This window comes from Trichosurus vulpecula, chromosome 1 (genome assembly GCF_011100635.1).
Source record: "Trichosurus vulpecula isolate mTriVul1 chromosome 1, mTriVul1.pri, whole genome shotgun sequence".
In the NCBI taxonomy this organism is placed as follows: domain Eukaryota; kingdom Metazoa; phylum Chordata; class Mammalia; order Diprotodontia; family Phalangeridae; genus Trichosurus; species Trichosurus vulpecula.
Genome location: NC_050573.1, coordinates 10,345,916 through 10,357,967, shown reverse-complemented (window position 1 = coordinate 10,357,967; position 12,052 = coordinate 10,345,916). Strand labels below are relative to the sequence as shown.

Below are 12,052 nucleotides of genomic sequence, written 5' to 3'. Positions count from 1 at the left end.
TGAGCTCCCCATCCTTGGAGGTCTCAAAGCAGAGGCCAGATGACCCTGAGGAAGGTGGTCTTCCCAAGGTCCCTCAGAGCACTCTTGGCACCCAGGCACATGCAGGGAGGTAGCACCAATGCGCATGGGAACTGCACCGGAGGACCCAGCTGTGAATTCTGGCTCAGGCACATACTAGTTTAACTGCATGACGGTATTTGGACACGTCCCTTTGCTTCTCTGGGCCTCAGCGACTATGTCTGTAAAACGGGGCAATGCCAATACTTGCATTACAGATCTCGCAGGGTTCCTGAGCAGATGGACTGAGACAACCAAACATTTTGTAACTCATCAGGCCCAGCATTTACCACGAGACAGAGGGAACCTTGCACCTCTGCTCCAGTTGGCCATCGCTGCCTCCCCTGAAAGAGCAGACGTTCCTTTAGGGCTGTCTCACGTCAGTCTGTGTGTCACAGGGATCTGAAGGCAGGAAGACCTGGGTTCAAATCCTGCCTCTGACAGACTTATCGAGTGACCCTGTGCAAGTCACCTGACTTGGGGGTCTCAGTTTCCTTGTCTATAACACAAAGAAGGATAAGAATGGCCTCTGCCTCACAAGGCCTTGTGGGTCTCAAATCAGATCCTGGGTATAAAGGACATTGTGAATTCGAATGGAACTAAAGAAACATCAGTTAAAAATTTTAAAACTCCCAATTAAACACAAAAATAGAAATCTTGAAAATCAAAGGAGAGATGAATGAAATTGAAAGTAAAAAAAAACTAATTAAACTCATAAATAAAACTAGGAATGGGTGGGTTGTTTTTAAAATAAATGTCAGCAATCATCATGACTGTTCTAATGATTCCCTGGCAGTCTAATGGAAAGCAGGCTGGAAAGAGACCAGAGACCAGAACCTGAATGCCAGCTGACATTCTCTAGGTGGGCATCCACAGACAAGGTCATCCAACCTGAGCCTCAGTGTTGTTGGCTGGAAAATGGGGGAAAGAATCCACACACTCCCCCCTTCCCTCCCTCCAAACAGAACAAGGTATTCTGTGAGCCTTGGAATCATGAGCCACAGGACCATGAAAACCAGGAGGGGTTAGCTGAGGACGAGCCCAGCACAACACCTTTCCTTAACCTCACTGGCCCATAATGACTCGGATGTTCAGAGGCCTTTAGGGCGGGGGTGGGGGCGGGCCCAGCACCTGCCTGATGGAGCTGACACAGGGCTCTAGTCCCATCACCAAGATTCCCTGGGAGCGCCTGATTCCACCCAGTGTAAGAATCCAATCCCATCACGCTGGTTTGAGTGGCTACTGGTGATGGATGCAAATGAAACAGGGCCTTCTATCTATAACATCCAGGGTGCATGGGCCTCCTCTGCTCAGATACCTCCAGGGATGGGGAGCTGACTATACATATTTCAATATTATAGACAGTAATTGTTGGAGAGTCCCATTTCACCCACGCCCTGGCCAACCCTTCCACACCAATTTCCAGCTGGGACCAAAATGGAACCAAAACTTTGTTGCTAATGGGTAGGGTATCAAGATAGCCTCCTCTGGTGCCACTGGCCACAACATACCTGGCCATGTCACCACTCCCTACATGTGGTCAGGGTTGAAGACAGAACAGGAGGGGATGAGATAAGGAATAGACAAAAAGGAAGAGAGAGAAAGGGGTGGAAGGAGGACAGAACTGCTGGGGAGTGAGCGCAGGACCAGAATCAGGGTGAGAGAAGGGCTAAGATTGGGGCTGGCCGCATCACCACTCCCTACATGTGGTCAGGGAGGAAGACAGAGTAGGAGGGGATGAGATAAGGAATAGATAAAAAGGAAGAGGGAGAAAGGGGTGGGAAGGAGGTCAAAGCTGCTGGGGAGTGAGCCCAGGACCCGAATCGGGGTAAGAGAAGGACTGAGATCGGGGCTGGCCATGGAAGGCACTCACCAGTGATGAGCTCCCGCACCTCCATGTCGTTGGTCTTGCGCAGGAGCCGGATGAGGGCCGGGATGCCGTCGCAGCCTTTGATGGCCACCTTGTTCTCGTGGTCCCGGCCATAGGAGATGTTGCGCAGGGCCCCGCAGGCCCGCCGGTGCACCTCGGCCTTGGGGTGGTCCAGCAGCCCCACCAGGATGGCGATGCCCTTCAGGTGGCGCACGTCCTTCTTGATCTTGTCATTCTCATAACACAAATGCTGCAGGTAGGCGGCCGCATTGGACTTAACCGGGTCAATGGGGTGGCTGAGCATGGCGATCACCTCTGGCAGGTCCGGGTCCCGCCACCGAGGGTCCTTGCGGATGCTGTCGATGGAGGGCGACCTCTTGCCCAGGCGGTCGATGCTGGCCATGCTGCCTCTCTCAGGCTGGGCCAGCGGGGCAGCATAGCCCCCGTGGATATAGGGGATCCGCTCGTCGATCATCTCGCCCTCTGCTGGCTCATCGTAGGCTCTGAGGAGGGATGGAGACACAAGAGCAGGTGAGAAGCCCCTTGCCTGCACCCTGATGCCCAGGCCTAGAAGGGGAAGGCAGGGCCCGGAAATGGCTTGTTTGGAAGGCAGATCCCCCCCATGATGCTCCTGGGACCCTGGGTCTCCTTAGAGAATGCCACCATCTCACAGAGCCTGGGAGAGGCTATGGGACTCCACAGCCGTGGCCTTCCTTTGACTGGCCGCTCCCTCCCAGAACCTCTACCTCAAGGCCAGTGCCCAGGCTAGGCGGATCCTCTTTCCTCTCCAGGCTCCCTTCCCGCCCCACCCCCACTGGGGCCCTTGGCTCTGCTTTGTGTGTGTTAGACTGGGAGCCTCCTGAGGGCAGACTTTTATGCCTTTCTGGTATCTCTAGTATGTAGCACTGTGCCTGGAACACAGTAAGCGCTTAATAAATGTTCGTTGATGACTTAGATTTGGGTGAGGGGTCAGAAGACCTGGGATCAAGCCCCAGCTCTCTGACAGCCTCAGCGTATCACCTTGGAGAAGGCTCCTACTTGTCTCTGAGCCTCAGTTGTCAAAATGAGAGGCAGAGCTGGGGCGGGGTGGGAGTGGCGTCCAAGGCTGGGTCCGAGGATAACAGCTCATGTTTATGTCACACTTCAGGTCTGCAAAGAGCTGTGCCTGCATTCACTCATCTTATCATCATGATGCCGGGGAAGAGGCTTTTACTATCCTTTCACAGACAGGAAAACTGAGGAGGCAGACAGCATTTAAGTGGCATGCCCGGGGACATGTAAATGGCGCACACGTGAGGCCAGATTTGAACCTATGTTTCCCCAGCACTCTGTATACTGCTCCCTAGTTAGCTTCAGGACAGGCAGGGATGTAAGGCATGGGCAGGGATGTAATGGATGGTGGGACGCTTCCCCAGGCAGCCAGGTGGTGCAGAGGAAGAGCTCAGAGCCCGGCTGGCTGGGTGACCCTGGACAAGTCACTTGGATTCCACCTACCTCAGCTTCCTCATCTGTAAAATGGGCCAGCACCTACCTACGTACCGGGGCAGACAGCAATTGTAAAGTTTACGCATTTTTTAAAATAGTTTTTGGAGTGGAGAGGGCAGGGCAATGGGGGTTAAGTGACTTGCCCAAGGTCACACAGCTAGTAAGTGTGTCAAGTGTCTGAGGTCACATTTGAACTCAGGTCCTCCTGCCTCCAGGGCTGGTGCTTTACTCACTGAGCCACCTGGCTGCCCCAGGTTTGCCCCTTTTAAGGTGCTATCTCGATGTCGTTATTATCATTCCACTGCAGCCCCCCACCTTGCTGCGAGGTTTAAAGGTTTAGGGGTGAGGGGCTGTCCTCTGCATCCCCTCTCCTGGCCTGGAATATTGAGGCAGAGATGGGTATGAAAGCAGAGGAGATGCCCCCATGGAGTGACCACCATGACCCATCTGGACAGAACGGTCCCTATAGGGGTCTGGGAGAGCTGACCCAGGGTGTGGCAGAGCTGTGGCCATGGGTGGGGGTGGGGGAGGGGAGGAGGACAGGGCAGTGAGGTGGAGGAGGGGAGGAGGAGGATAGGGCATCGAGGTAGAGGTGGGTGGTACCAGCCAGAAGGTGTAGGCAGGAGCCATGGCCGAGGCCCTGAGATCTCTGAGCACATGGGGATCCCCTCCATGGAGCAGGATGTGGCCGTAGGGACGGGAACACCCAGAGGGTCCCCGGACGCCAGCCCCTTTCATGGCGGCCTCTCCCCTTCCAAAGGGAGCATGAAAACCCAAGGCAGAAGTGACCAGGCAGAGCAGGCCGGCAGCCAAGGCCGCGAAGCCCCAGGGGCTGCCATGTTGAATGCTTCCTCCCCAGACTCCCCAAAGCTAGTCTGCAGAGCACGTTCCCTGCAAATCAGGAAGGGCCCTCCTCTGATGGCAAGACTGAGCCCCTCATTTTAGATGACACTGTGGATGGAGCCTGGAGTCGGGAAGACCCGAATTCAAATCCAGCCTCAGCCCCTTCCTTGACCTGTGACTCTGCTCTCAGCCTCTATTTACTCAATTGTAGAATGGGATGCCTACCTCCCAGGGTTGTTATGAGGTCAGATGGGATAATATTTGTAAAAAGTGCTTAGCACAGTACTTGGCACATAGTAGGCACTTAATAAATACCTGTTCCCTACCCTTCCCTTTCCCTAGGCTCTTTCCCGGGGTCCGTAAACTTATTTTTAAACGTATTTTGACATCTGTGTTTCAGCAGAGCAGGTTTCCTTCATCATTCTCAGTATTTTGTTTTATTCATTTCAAAAGACTCTCAGCAAGGATCACCCACAGGCTCCTTCACCAGGCTGCCAGAGGAGTCCAGGGAACCAGGAGGGGAAGGGCCCCTGCTCTGGTCGAGTACTCTTGGGAAGCTGAGGCCCAGATGGCTTCATCCAGAAGGGTCGATGTGGGGAATGTGTCTGTACAAATAAAAGGAACCAATAACACTTAAAAAATGAAGCCCAGAGAGGGCAGGGATTCACCCAATGTCACACAGCAAGTCAGGAGCAGAGACTGAATTCAAACCTGACCCTCAGCCCTGGGCAGCCTCCCCCAGACAGTTGCACAATTCAGGGCTGACAGAGAGAGAAACTGAGGAGACATGGGCCCCATTGGTCTGTCTGGGCTCTGGATCGTTGCACTGTTCATTCAACAAACCCTCTTTGAGCACCTTCTATATACAGAGTCTTGCGCTGGACAGAGAGAGCATGGCAAAGATGGGTGTGAAGGAAATCTAGCCCTGCCGCACATGAAGCTCACAGCCCCATGGCAGGGGAGTCACGCCAGTAGGCGGGAGGTGGCGAGCACGGAAGTCAACACAGGGTTTGGGGCATTCAGAGGATCTGAGAGCTCGCTTTGGGTCGAGACTGTGAAGGCAAAGGGATGATCAAGGAGGGCTTCATGAAAGGAGAGGCAGCACTTTAGTTAGGTCTTGAAGGACCAGTTGGATTTCGAACCAGTAGAAATGGAAAAGGGAATCCCTGGAGGAGGGAACAAATGTGCAGAGGTGGGAAAGTATGGCAACACATTCATGAAAGGGTGGCTGGAGTTGGGAGTCTGTGTTAGGATGCAGTTGAGAGATACAGCCAAATTGTGGAAGGCCTTGAATGGTGGGCTTGGGCTGGGACTGTTTAATAGACCACAGAGTGCTGCTGAGGGGGCTGGAGATAGGTGTTGTCTGGTGGCAGAAAGACTGCCACATGTGGACACAGATCACCTGGGTTCACGCTCCCGCTTTACTATGTTTAGGAACCTCGGACTCTGCCGGTCACGCGTGCTTCCTCTCCCTTCCGCCCGCCCCAAACAGAAGGTACCACACACGGATTTGGCATCTGTTGGTTTACATCCGTGCTGTCCCTCCAGATAGAAGGTAAGCTTCTGGAGGGCAAGGTCTGCTTCCTTTTTGTCTTAGTATGGCCGGTGCACACATGCTTGAGAACATGATAGAGTCATTTCCTTTCCTCCTGTAAAAGGAGAGGTTTGGATGGGGCTAATCAGCCGGGATTTATAAAGCGCCTACTGTGTGCCAGGCACCGGAACAAGGAACACAAACATCCCTCTCCTCAGTGAAATAATCCTTGCCCTCAAGAAGCCTCCATTCTAAATGGGGGAAGGCAACATGTACATTGGACAGCTGGGTGGTGCAGTGGATAGAGCTCTGGGCCTGGAGTCAGGAAGACCTGAATTCAAATCTGACCTCAGACTCTTACTAGCTGTGCAAGTCACTTCACCCTGTGTGCCTCAGTTACCCCACCTGTCAAATGAGCTGGAGAAGGCCATGGCAAACCTCTACAGCGTCTCTGCCAAGAGAACTCCAAACGGGGCCATGGAGGGTTTGACATGACTGAAACAGCCCAACAACTAACAACATGTGCATAGAAGGGTGTATGCAGAAAGAAAATGAAGATGAGGCCGTCTTGGCTCAGGCCCATTAAAGGGGCCTCAGAGGCCTCCCTCAGGACACGCAGCACGGGCAGGGCCTGCTCCACACAGGATGGTGGAGGGGACGGGTCTCTGAACCTGGAGTTAAGGAGGAGCCAGGTTCAAATTTTGCCTCTGACACTCCCTATATGACCCATGGCAAGTGGCTTAACCCCTCTCTGCCTCAGTTTCCCTCTCCGTAAGATCAGGGGGTTGGACATGATAATCTCCAAAGTTCCTTCCAGCTCTGAATCCTGTGGTCACATATGATGACTGGTGAAGGAACCGGGGCTGTTTAGCCCGAAGGAAGGAAGACTGGGGTGGGGGAATTTTTGTTGTATTCAAATATCTGAGGAGCTATCACGTGGAGGAGAGATTCCACCGGTTCTGTTTGGTCCCAGAACACCGCCCCCCCCCCGTCCCCCCCACCCCGGAAGCTGGGAGAGGAAGCTGTGACCAAGCAGAGCTCAGTTTGAACACTGTTCTGACCAGTAAGAGCGGTCCCCAATTGGGGTGGGCTGCTACCGCAGATGGGGGGCTCCTCCCCGTCATAGGAGGTCTCCATGCAGAGGCTGGATGCCCATTAGCCAAGCATGTGGCAGAAGGGACTCAGGCATGTCTAGGGAGGCCAAGGCAGCTTCTGAGGTCCCTGCCAACTCTCTGAGATTCTGACACAAATCCTTCGTAAACCCACAAAGCAACCCAGAAATGCCAGCCACGATGAGGCCTGGATCTTGGTCTGCCTAAAGGGGCTTCCGGGGAGAGCCATGTGGACCAGAGGTGGAAGGAGGAGCCTGGGGGAAGGAAGGCAGGCCAGGCGGGAGGCTGCTGCAGCAGGCCGGGAGACCGGACCGGAGGGGGCAGAAGGGCATGTGGGGCCCTTTCCTTCTGGGAGGAGGAACCTGACCTACTCTTAGCCCTACAGACAGTCTCCGGGGTCCTAGAGACGCGGTAACCTTCCCCCGGGCCTTGGTCTTGAGGCGGCCGAGCCCAGCTGCCTCTGTCTCCAAGCCTAGGGCCTCCCTGGGGGCTGCCAAGGTGACAGTCCTCCCAGGCACAGACATAAACTGACAATCTACCCAGGCCCAGGCCTAAGCTGACAAGCCCAAGCCCCTCTGGGTGGTGGGCCCAGCCCCTCCACTGACACAATGTTGCCGCTCTCCTTTTCCCATCTTAGGCACCTTCAAGGCCTGGGAGGAGCAGCTGAGCCAGCATCTTTAGGTGAGAGGGCAGAATGCCCCGTCCGGCTTCCTGCCCGGGGAACTTCCCAGCCAGGGACCCAAGAACTCCCAGTGGGGCGGAGGGCCTGGCAGCCATGGGCTCCGGAGACCTTCCAGAAATACAAAGCCTTCCTGTTTGTGCAGATGGGGCGTCCTGGCTCTGCTTCTCACATTCACGGGACCTGGGTTTGAATCCAACCTCTGACACACACGAGCTGTGTGATCCTGGGCAAGCCATCTCCTGGCCTCAGTTTCCCCAACAATAAAATAGGCGTAATAATGATTTCCATGTGACCAGAGGTCCCTGGGTTGGCCCAGATGAGATGATGTCTGTAAAGTGCTTGGAAAACCTTAAAGCCTCATGAAAACGTCAGGAGCTTCAGGCTTCAGGGAGTAAGCGGCGGGCTTGGGAGTGAAGGCCTGAGTCCGAGTCCTAGCTCAGATACTTGGTAGCTCCGTGAGGCTGGGTAAATCAAGCCACCTCTCTGTGCCTCAGTTTCCTGAGCTATGAAATGGAGAGAATACTATCTGGAGGATCGTTCAGGGTTGTTGTGGGGCCCAAACAGCACTACGTCTGGAAAGTTCTTGGCAAACCTTCAGGCGTCATAGAAATCTGACTCGTTAGCACTGGCATCCTCCTTCTGCTATTACTGTAATGAATAATTTAGAGAGACAGCGGGGCACAGTAGAGGAGGGCCGGCCTGGGGAGGTCCTAAGCCCTGGGTTCTGGCTCTGACTCCGGCACGCACTCGCCGTGTGACCCTGGGCCAGTCACTAGCCTCTGGGTGCCCAGGACCCTCACCCTCAGGCCAATCCTGCTGTCTAATGACGGCCCTTAGCCAGAGCCCCGCCCCACTCCCAGTCTTCCCCAGCTTGGACCCATGACTTGGTCCTTCCACGTTCTCTAACTTCCCTGTGCCCCTGTTTACCAACTGAGAAACGAGTGGGGTGGGGCTCAGTGTGTCCTCTAAAGAGGACAGAGAACGGGCCTGGAGTCAGGAAGGCCTTAGGTACCAGGGCTGTGAGGCTGGCCAAGTCACTCAGACCCTCTGGGCCTCACTTTACTCCTCCATAAAATGCGAGGGCCGGCTGAATGACTATGACGCCCCTCGAGCTGGGATTCTCCTTTGGAGGAATCCGGAGATGTCATTCCTATCAGACAGAGGAAGACACTGAGGCCCAGAGAGGGGAGGTGGCTGGAAGGCAGGAGCCCCAGCACTGACACTGCCAGGACCCTTCTCTGGGCCAAGGCTGCCTCCTCTCCATTTCTAAAATCTTTTCTTCTCTTTTTCAGTTGACACACGTTTCTTCTCTCTCCCTTCCATACCTCCTCACTTCTAAATAATAGTGGACTCAGCTCCTGGGGCACCCTGAGGTCTACAGACATCATCCCACCAGAGCCTCGCGGCATTCCCATTTCACAGATGGCAACCTTCCTGGGGATCCACAGCCAGGAAGGGGAAGAGCCAGGACTCAGTGCGGACTCCTGATTCCAGAGGGAGTGCTCGGGTCTGGTTTTGCTCTGACATCCTATAATTCTGTGGTTTGCGGTAGAGCTGAGCTGGAGCCTAATGATGAGGCCTCCTCCCATTTTTACAGGAGAGGAAACTGAGGCACAGAGCTTGGTAAGTGACTTTCCCACGCAGCTAATAGTGGAAGGGCAGGATTTGAACCCAGGTCTTTTGGCTCCAGCATGGTGGCTCCCAAGTTCATCCCACTCGGCCATCCTGTGTGAAGGGGCTGTTTGGGGAGGAAGAAGCCCTGGAGAAGATTCACAATGGACCTGGGAAGGCTGACTTGGAATCAGGAAGCCTTGAGTTCGAATTTGACCTCAGACACCAACTAGCTGTGTGACCCTGGGCAAGTCACTTTACCCTGTTTGCCTCAGTTTCCTCATCTGTAAAATGAGCTGGAGATGGAAATAGCAAAGCACTCTGGTTTCTCTGCCAAGAAATCCCCAATGGAGTCACGGAGGGTTAGACTTGACTGAAAAATGACTCAAGGACAATGATAATATCGGCCCAGTCATGCCACCCTCAATAAACGCCCGTGGCTCCCTGTGGCCTCCAGGAGCCAGTATGAAATGCTCTGGTCAGCCTTCAAGGCCCTTCGTACCCTGGCCCCCTCCTCCCTTTCCAGCCTTCCACGATCTCTCAGCTCTGGACTTCCTCTCTGGCCGCCCCCCAGCCTGGCCCACGCTGACCACTGAACCTCCCTGGCTTCCTCCAGGACACCCAGGCCCTCTGAATTCTAACGCCTCCTCTCTGCTGGCTTCAGTTTGTGTGGTATACAGCCAGCTCTATACGTATCTGTGTGCATGTTCCCCCCCCCCCCATTAGACTGTAAGTGCCTTAAGGACAAGGCTGTCTTTCGCCTCTTTTTGTATCCTTAGCACAGTGCCCGGCACACAGTAGGTGCTCAATAAATGCTTAGTGACCATCTGACTTTCAGAAGCAGTGAAGCCCAGAATCTACCCTGAGGCACCACCCGCTGGGGCGGCCATCCTTGGGGGGCCTGGGTCAGGGAGGGCACTCAGCCTTTACCTGCCCTTGTGCGGCCGGCCTCTCTCAGGGACGCCCACAGGCAGCCGCCGGTTCACGGTGGAGTAATCCGGGTCCAGTTCGTAGCCTTCATCGTCCACCCCCAGGCTCCTATTGTCGTCCTCGAGCCCGTACGGCTCGGGCTGGAACCTCTCCGGCTGCGAGCGGCTGCTCATGGTAAGGTCGGGGCCGCTGCCCACAGGAGGCACCTGGGGCTGGGCACCGGGTGGCCCGTACACCTCCCTCCGGCTCGGCAGGGTGTAGCTGCCGTCCTCGGGCCGGTAGCCGCTCCCGGGGACGTAGGCATAGCGGGGCCGGTAGCCCACGCCACGGGACAAGCTGCCGTAGCCGTCGGGCAGCTCGGTGCCCCCATAGCCACTGCTGGCATCGTGGGCGTGGAAGGAGCGGTAGGGCCCGTCGGGGCCCTCCCCATAGCTGTTGTAGGAACGGGTCAGGGTCGAGGAGGCCTGTGGCGGGAGGTAGCGTTCGCCGTTCTTCAAGTACCGCCGGTCGATGGAGTCTGTGTAGCTGCCCAGCGGGGAAGAGCCATCCAGGACCGGGAGCCCATCGGGCCCCAGGGGAACCTGGCGCACGGTCCTTGTGGTCACCGTCTTCACCATCTTGGTGACCTGCAAGGCAGAAGCCCATCGTGAGCAGCTGCGTCTTTGGATTCATGGGACCTAGTGCACGTCAAGGGCCCCCAGACCACTCGGCCCAACCCCTGAATGTTCGTTTTTTATAGTTTTATTGGTGTCTTTTCTTACGACATCACAGCTGGTTCCAGAAATGCTCCTTCACACCAAGCCCTGACCCCAACCACCTAGGGAGCCTTCACTTGGAGCAAGAACAGTTAAAGCCAAACCATTGGACTTATCAGCTGCTTCGTAGGGCATACAATATTTTGCACCCATAGGCCCCTGCCTCTGATGAGAGAAATATATGAACAGATGAGAAACATGAAGTCCAAGGTCACATAGAGAGTAAGTGGAAACAGTGGGCCACATAGACTGAGAGCAGGCAGGAGCCCAGGTGATCAGCCAGTCTAATTCGCCCATTTTAGAGAGAAGGAAACTGAGACCCAGATGGATGACGTAGCTCCCCCAGGTAGTAAGTGGCAGAGCTGGGATTTGAATCTGGGGCCTCCGATATCAAATTCCCAGCTCTCTCCAGCCCACCATCCAGCTCTCACATTGGTGCTAACCCCAGAGGGTCACTGTGGATCCTTTGAGTGTGATGTGACATGGGCTATTTCTTTGGATAAACTGTTATCAGAGGCAGCCCAGGTGAAGTATTAAAAAACTCCATTTTAGAGCTGGCTGGCCTGGGTTCAAGTCCATTTATTTGCTATGCGATCTGGGGCACAGCCCTTCCCTTCTCTGGGACTCAGTTTTCTGCTATATAACATGGGGATAACCCTGCTTGCCTTCCCTCCCTCACATGCCTCCCTCCCAGGCCCCCCTCCCAGACTCGCCTCCCTTCCAGGCCTCCCTCCCTCCCAGGCCTCCCTCCCTCCCAGACCTGCCTCCCTCCCAGACCTGCCTCCCTCCCAGGCCCAGCTCCCAGACCTGCCTCCCTCCCAGGCCCCCCTCCCAGACCTGCCTCCCTCCCAGGCCTGCCTCCCTCCCAGACCCGCCTCCTTCCCAGGCCTGCCTCCAAAGAATGTGCTCTGGAAGGGTGAAAGTGCCCCATGAATGGGAATCATTTTTATGGTCGGTTTCCAAGCTGACTCAGTGAGCACAGGAAGCCTCCACCAACGGGCCTGGTAACAATGTAGCGGCTCCCATCCCAATGGCCCTTCATTTCCATTAAACCAGGGCCCTAGCTGGGGGAGCCTCCGTGAGCTCCCGCTCTTCTGTTAACACAGCAGCCAAATGCACTGTTTCCTAAGCATGGGGGACAGGGGTGGGTGGGCAGACATCTGGCTGCTTTAT

General features: G+C 55.3%; 1 protein-coding gene across 2 annotated transcripts in view; it reads right to left on the bottom strand.

The window, feature by feature from the left end:
* Positions 1 to 12,052, bottom strand: part of ARVCF (ARVCF delta catenin family member) — a 129,846-nt gene that overhangs the window by 49,071 nt on the left and 68,723 nt on the right. For both annotated transcript variants that reach the window (XM_036766813.1, XM_036766819.1), the window contains 2 exons: positions 10,125 to 10,750; positions 1,931 to 2,430 (listed from right to left, as the gene is read on the bottom strand). In XM_036766813.1, coding sequence (XP_036622708.1) covers positions 1,931 to 2,430; positions 10,125 to 10,750 — 1,126 coding nt within the window. The remainder of the gene's footprint in view (positions 1 to 1,930; positions 2,431 to 10,124; positions 10,751 to 12,052) is intronic.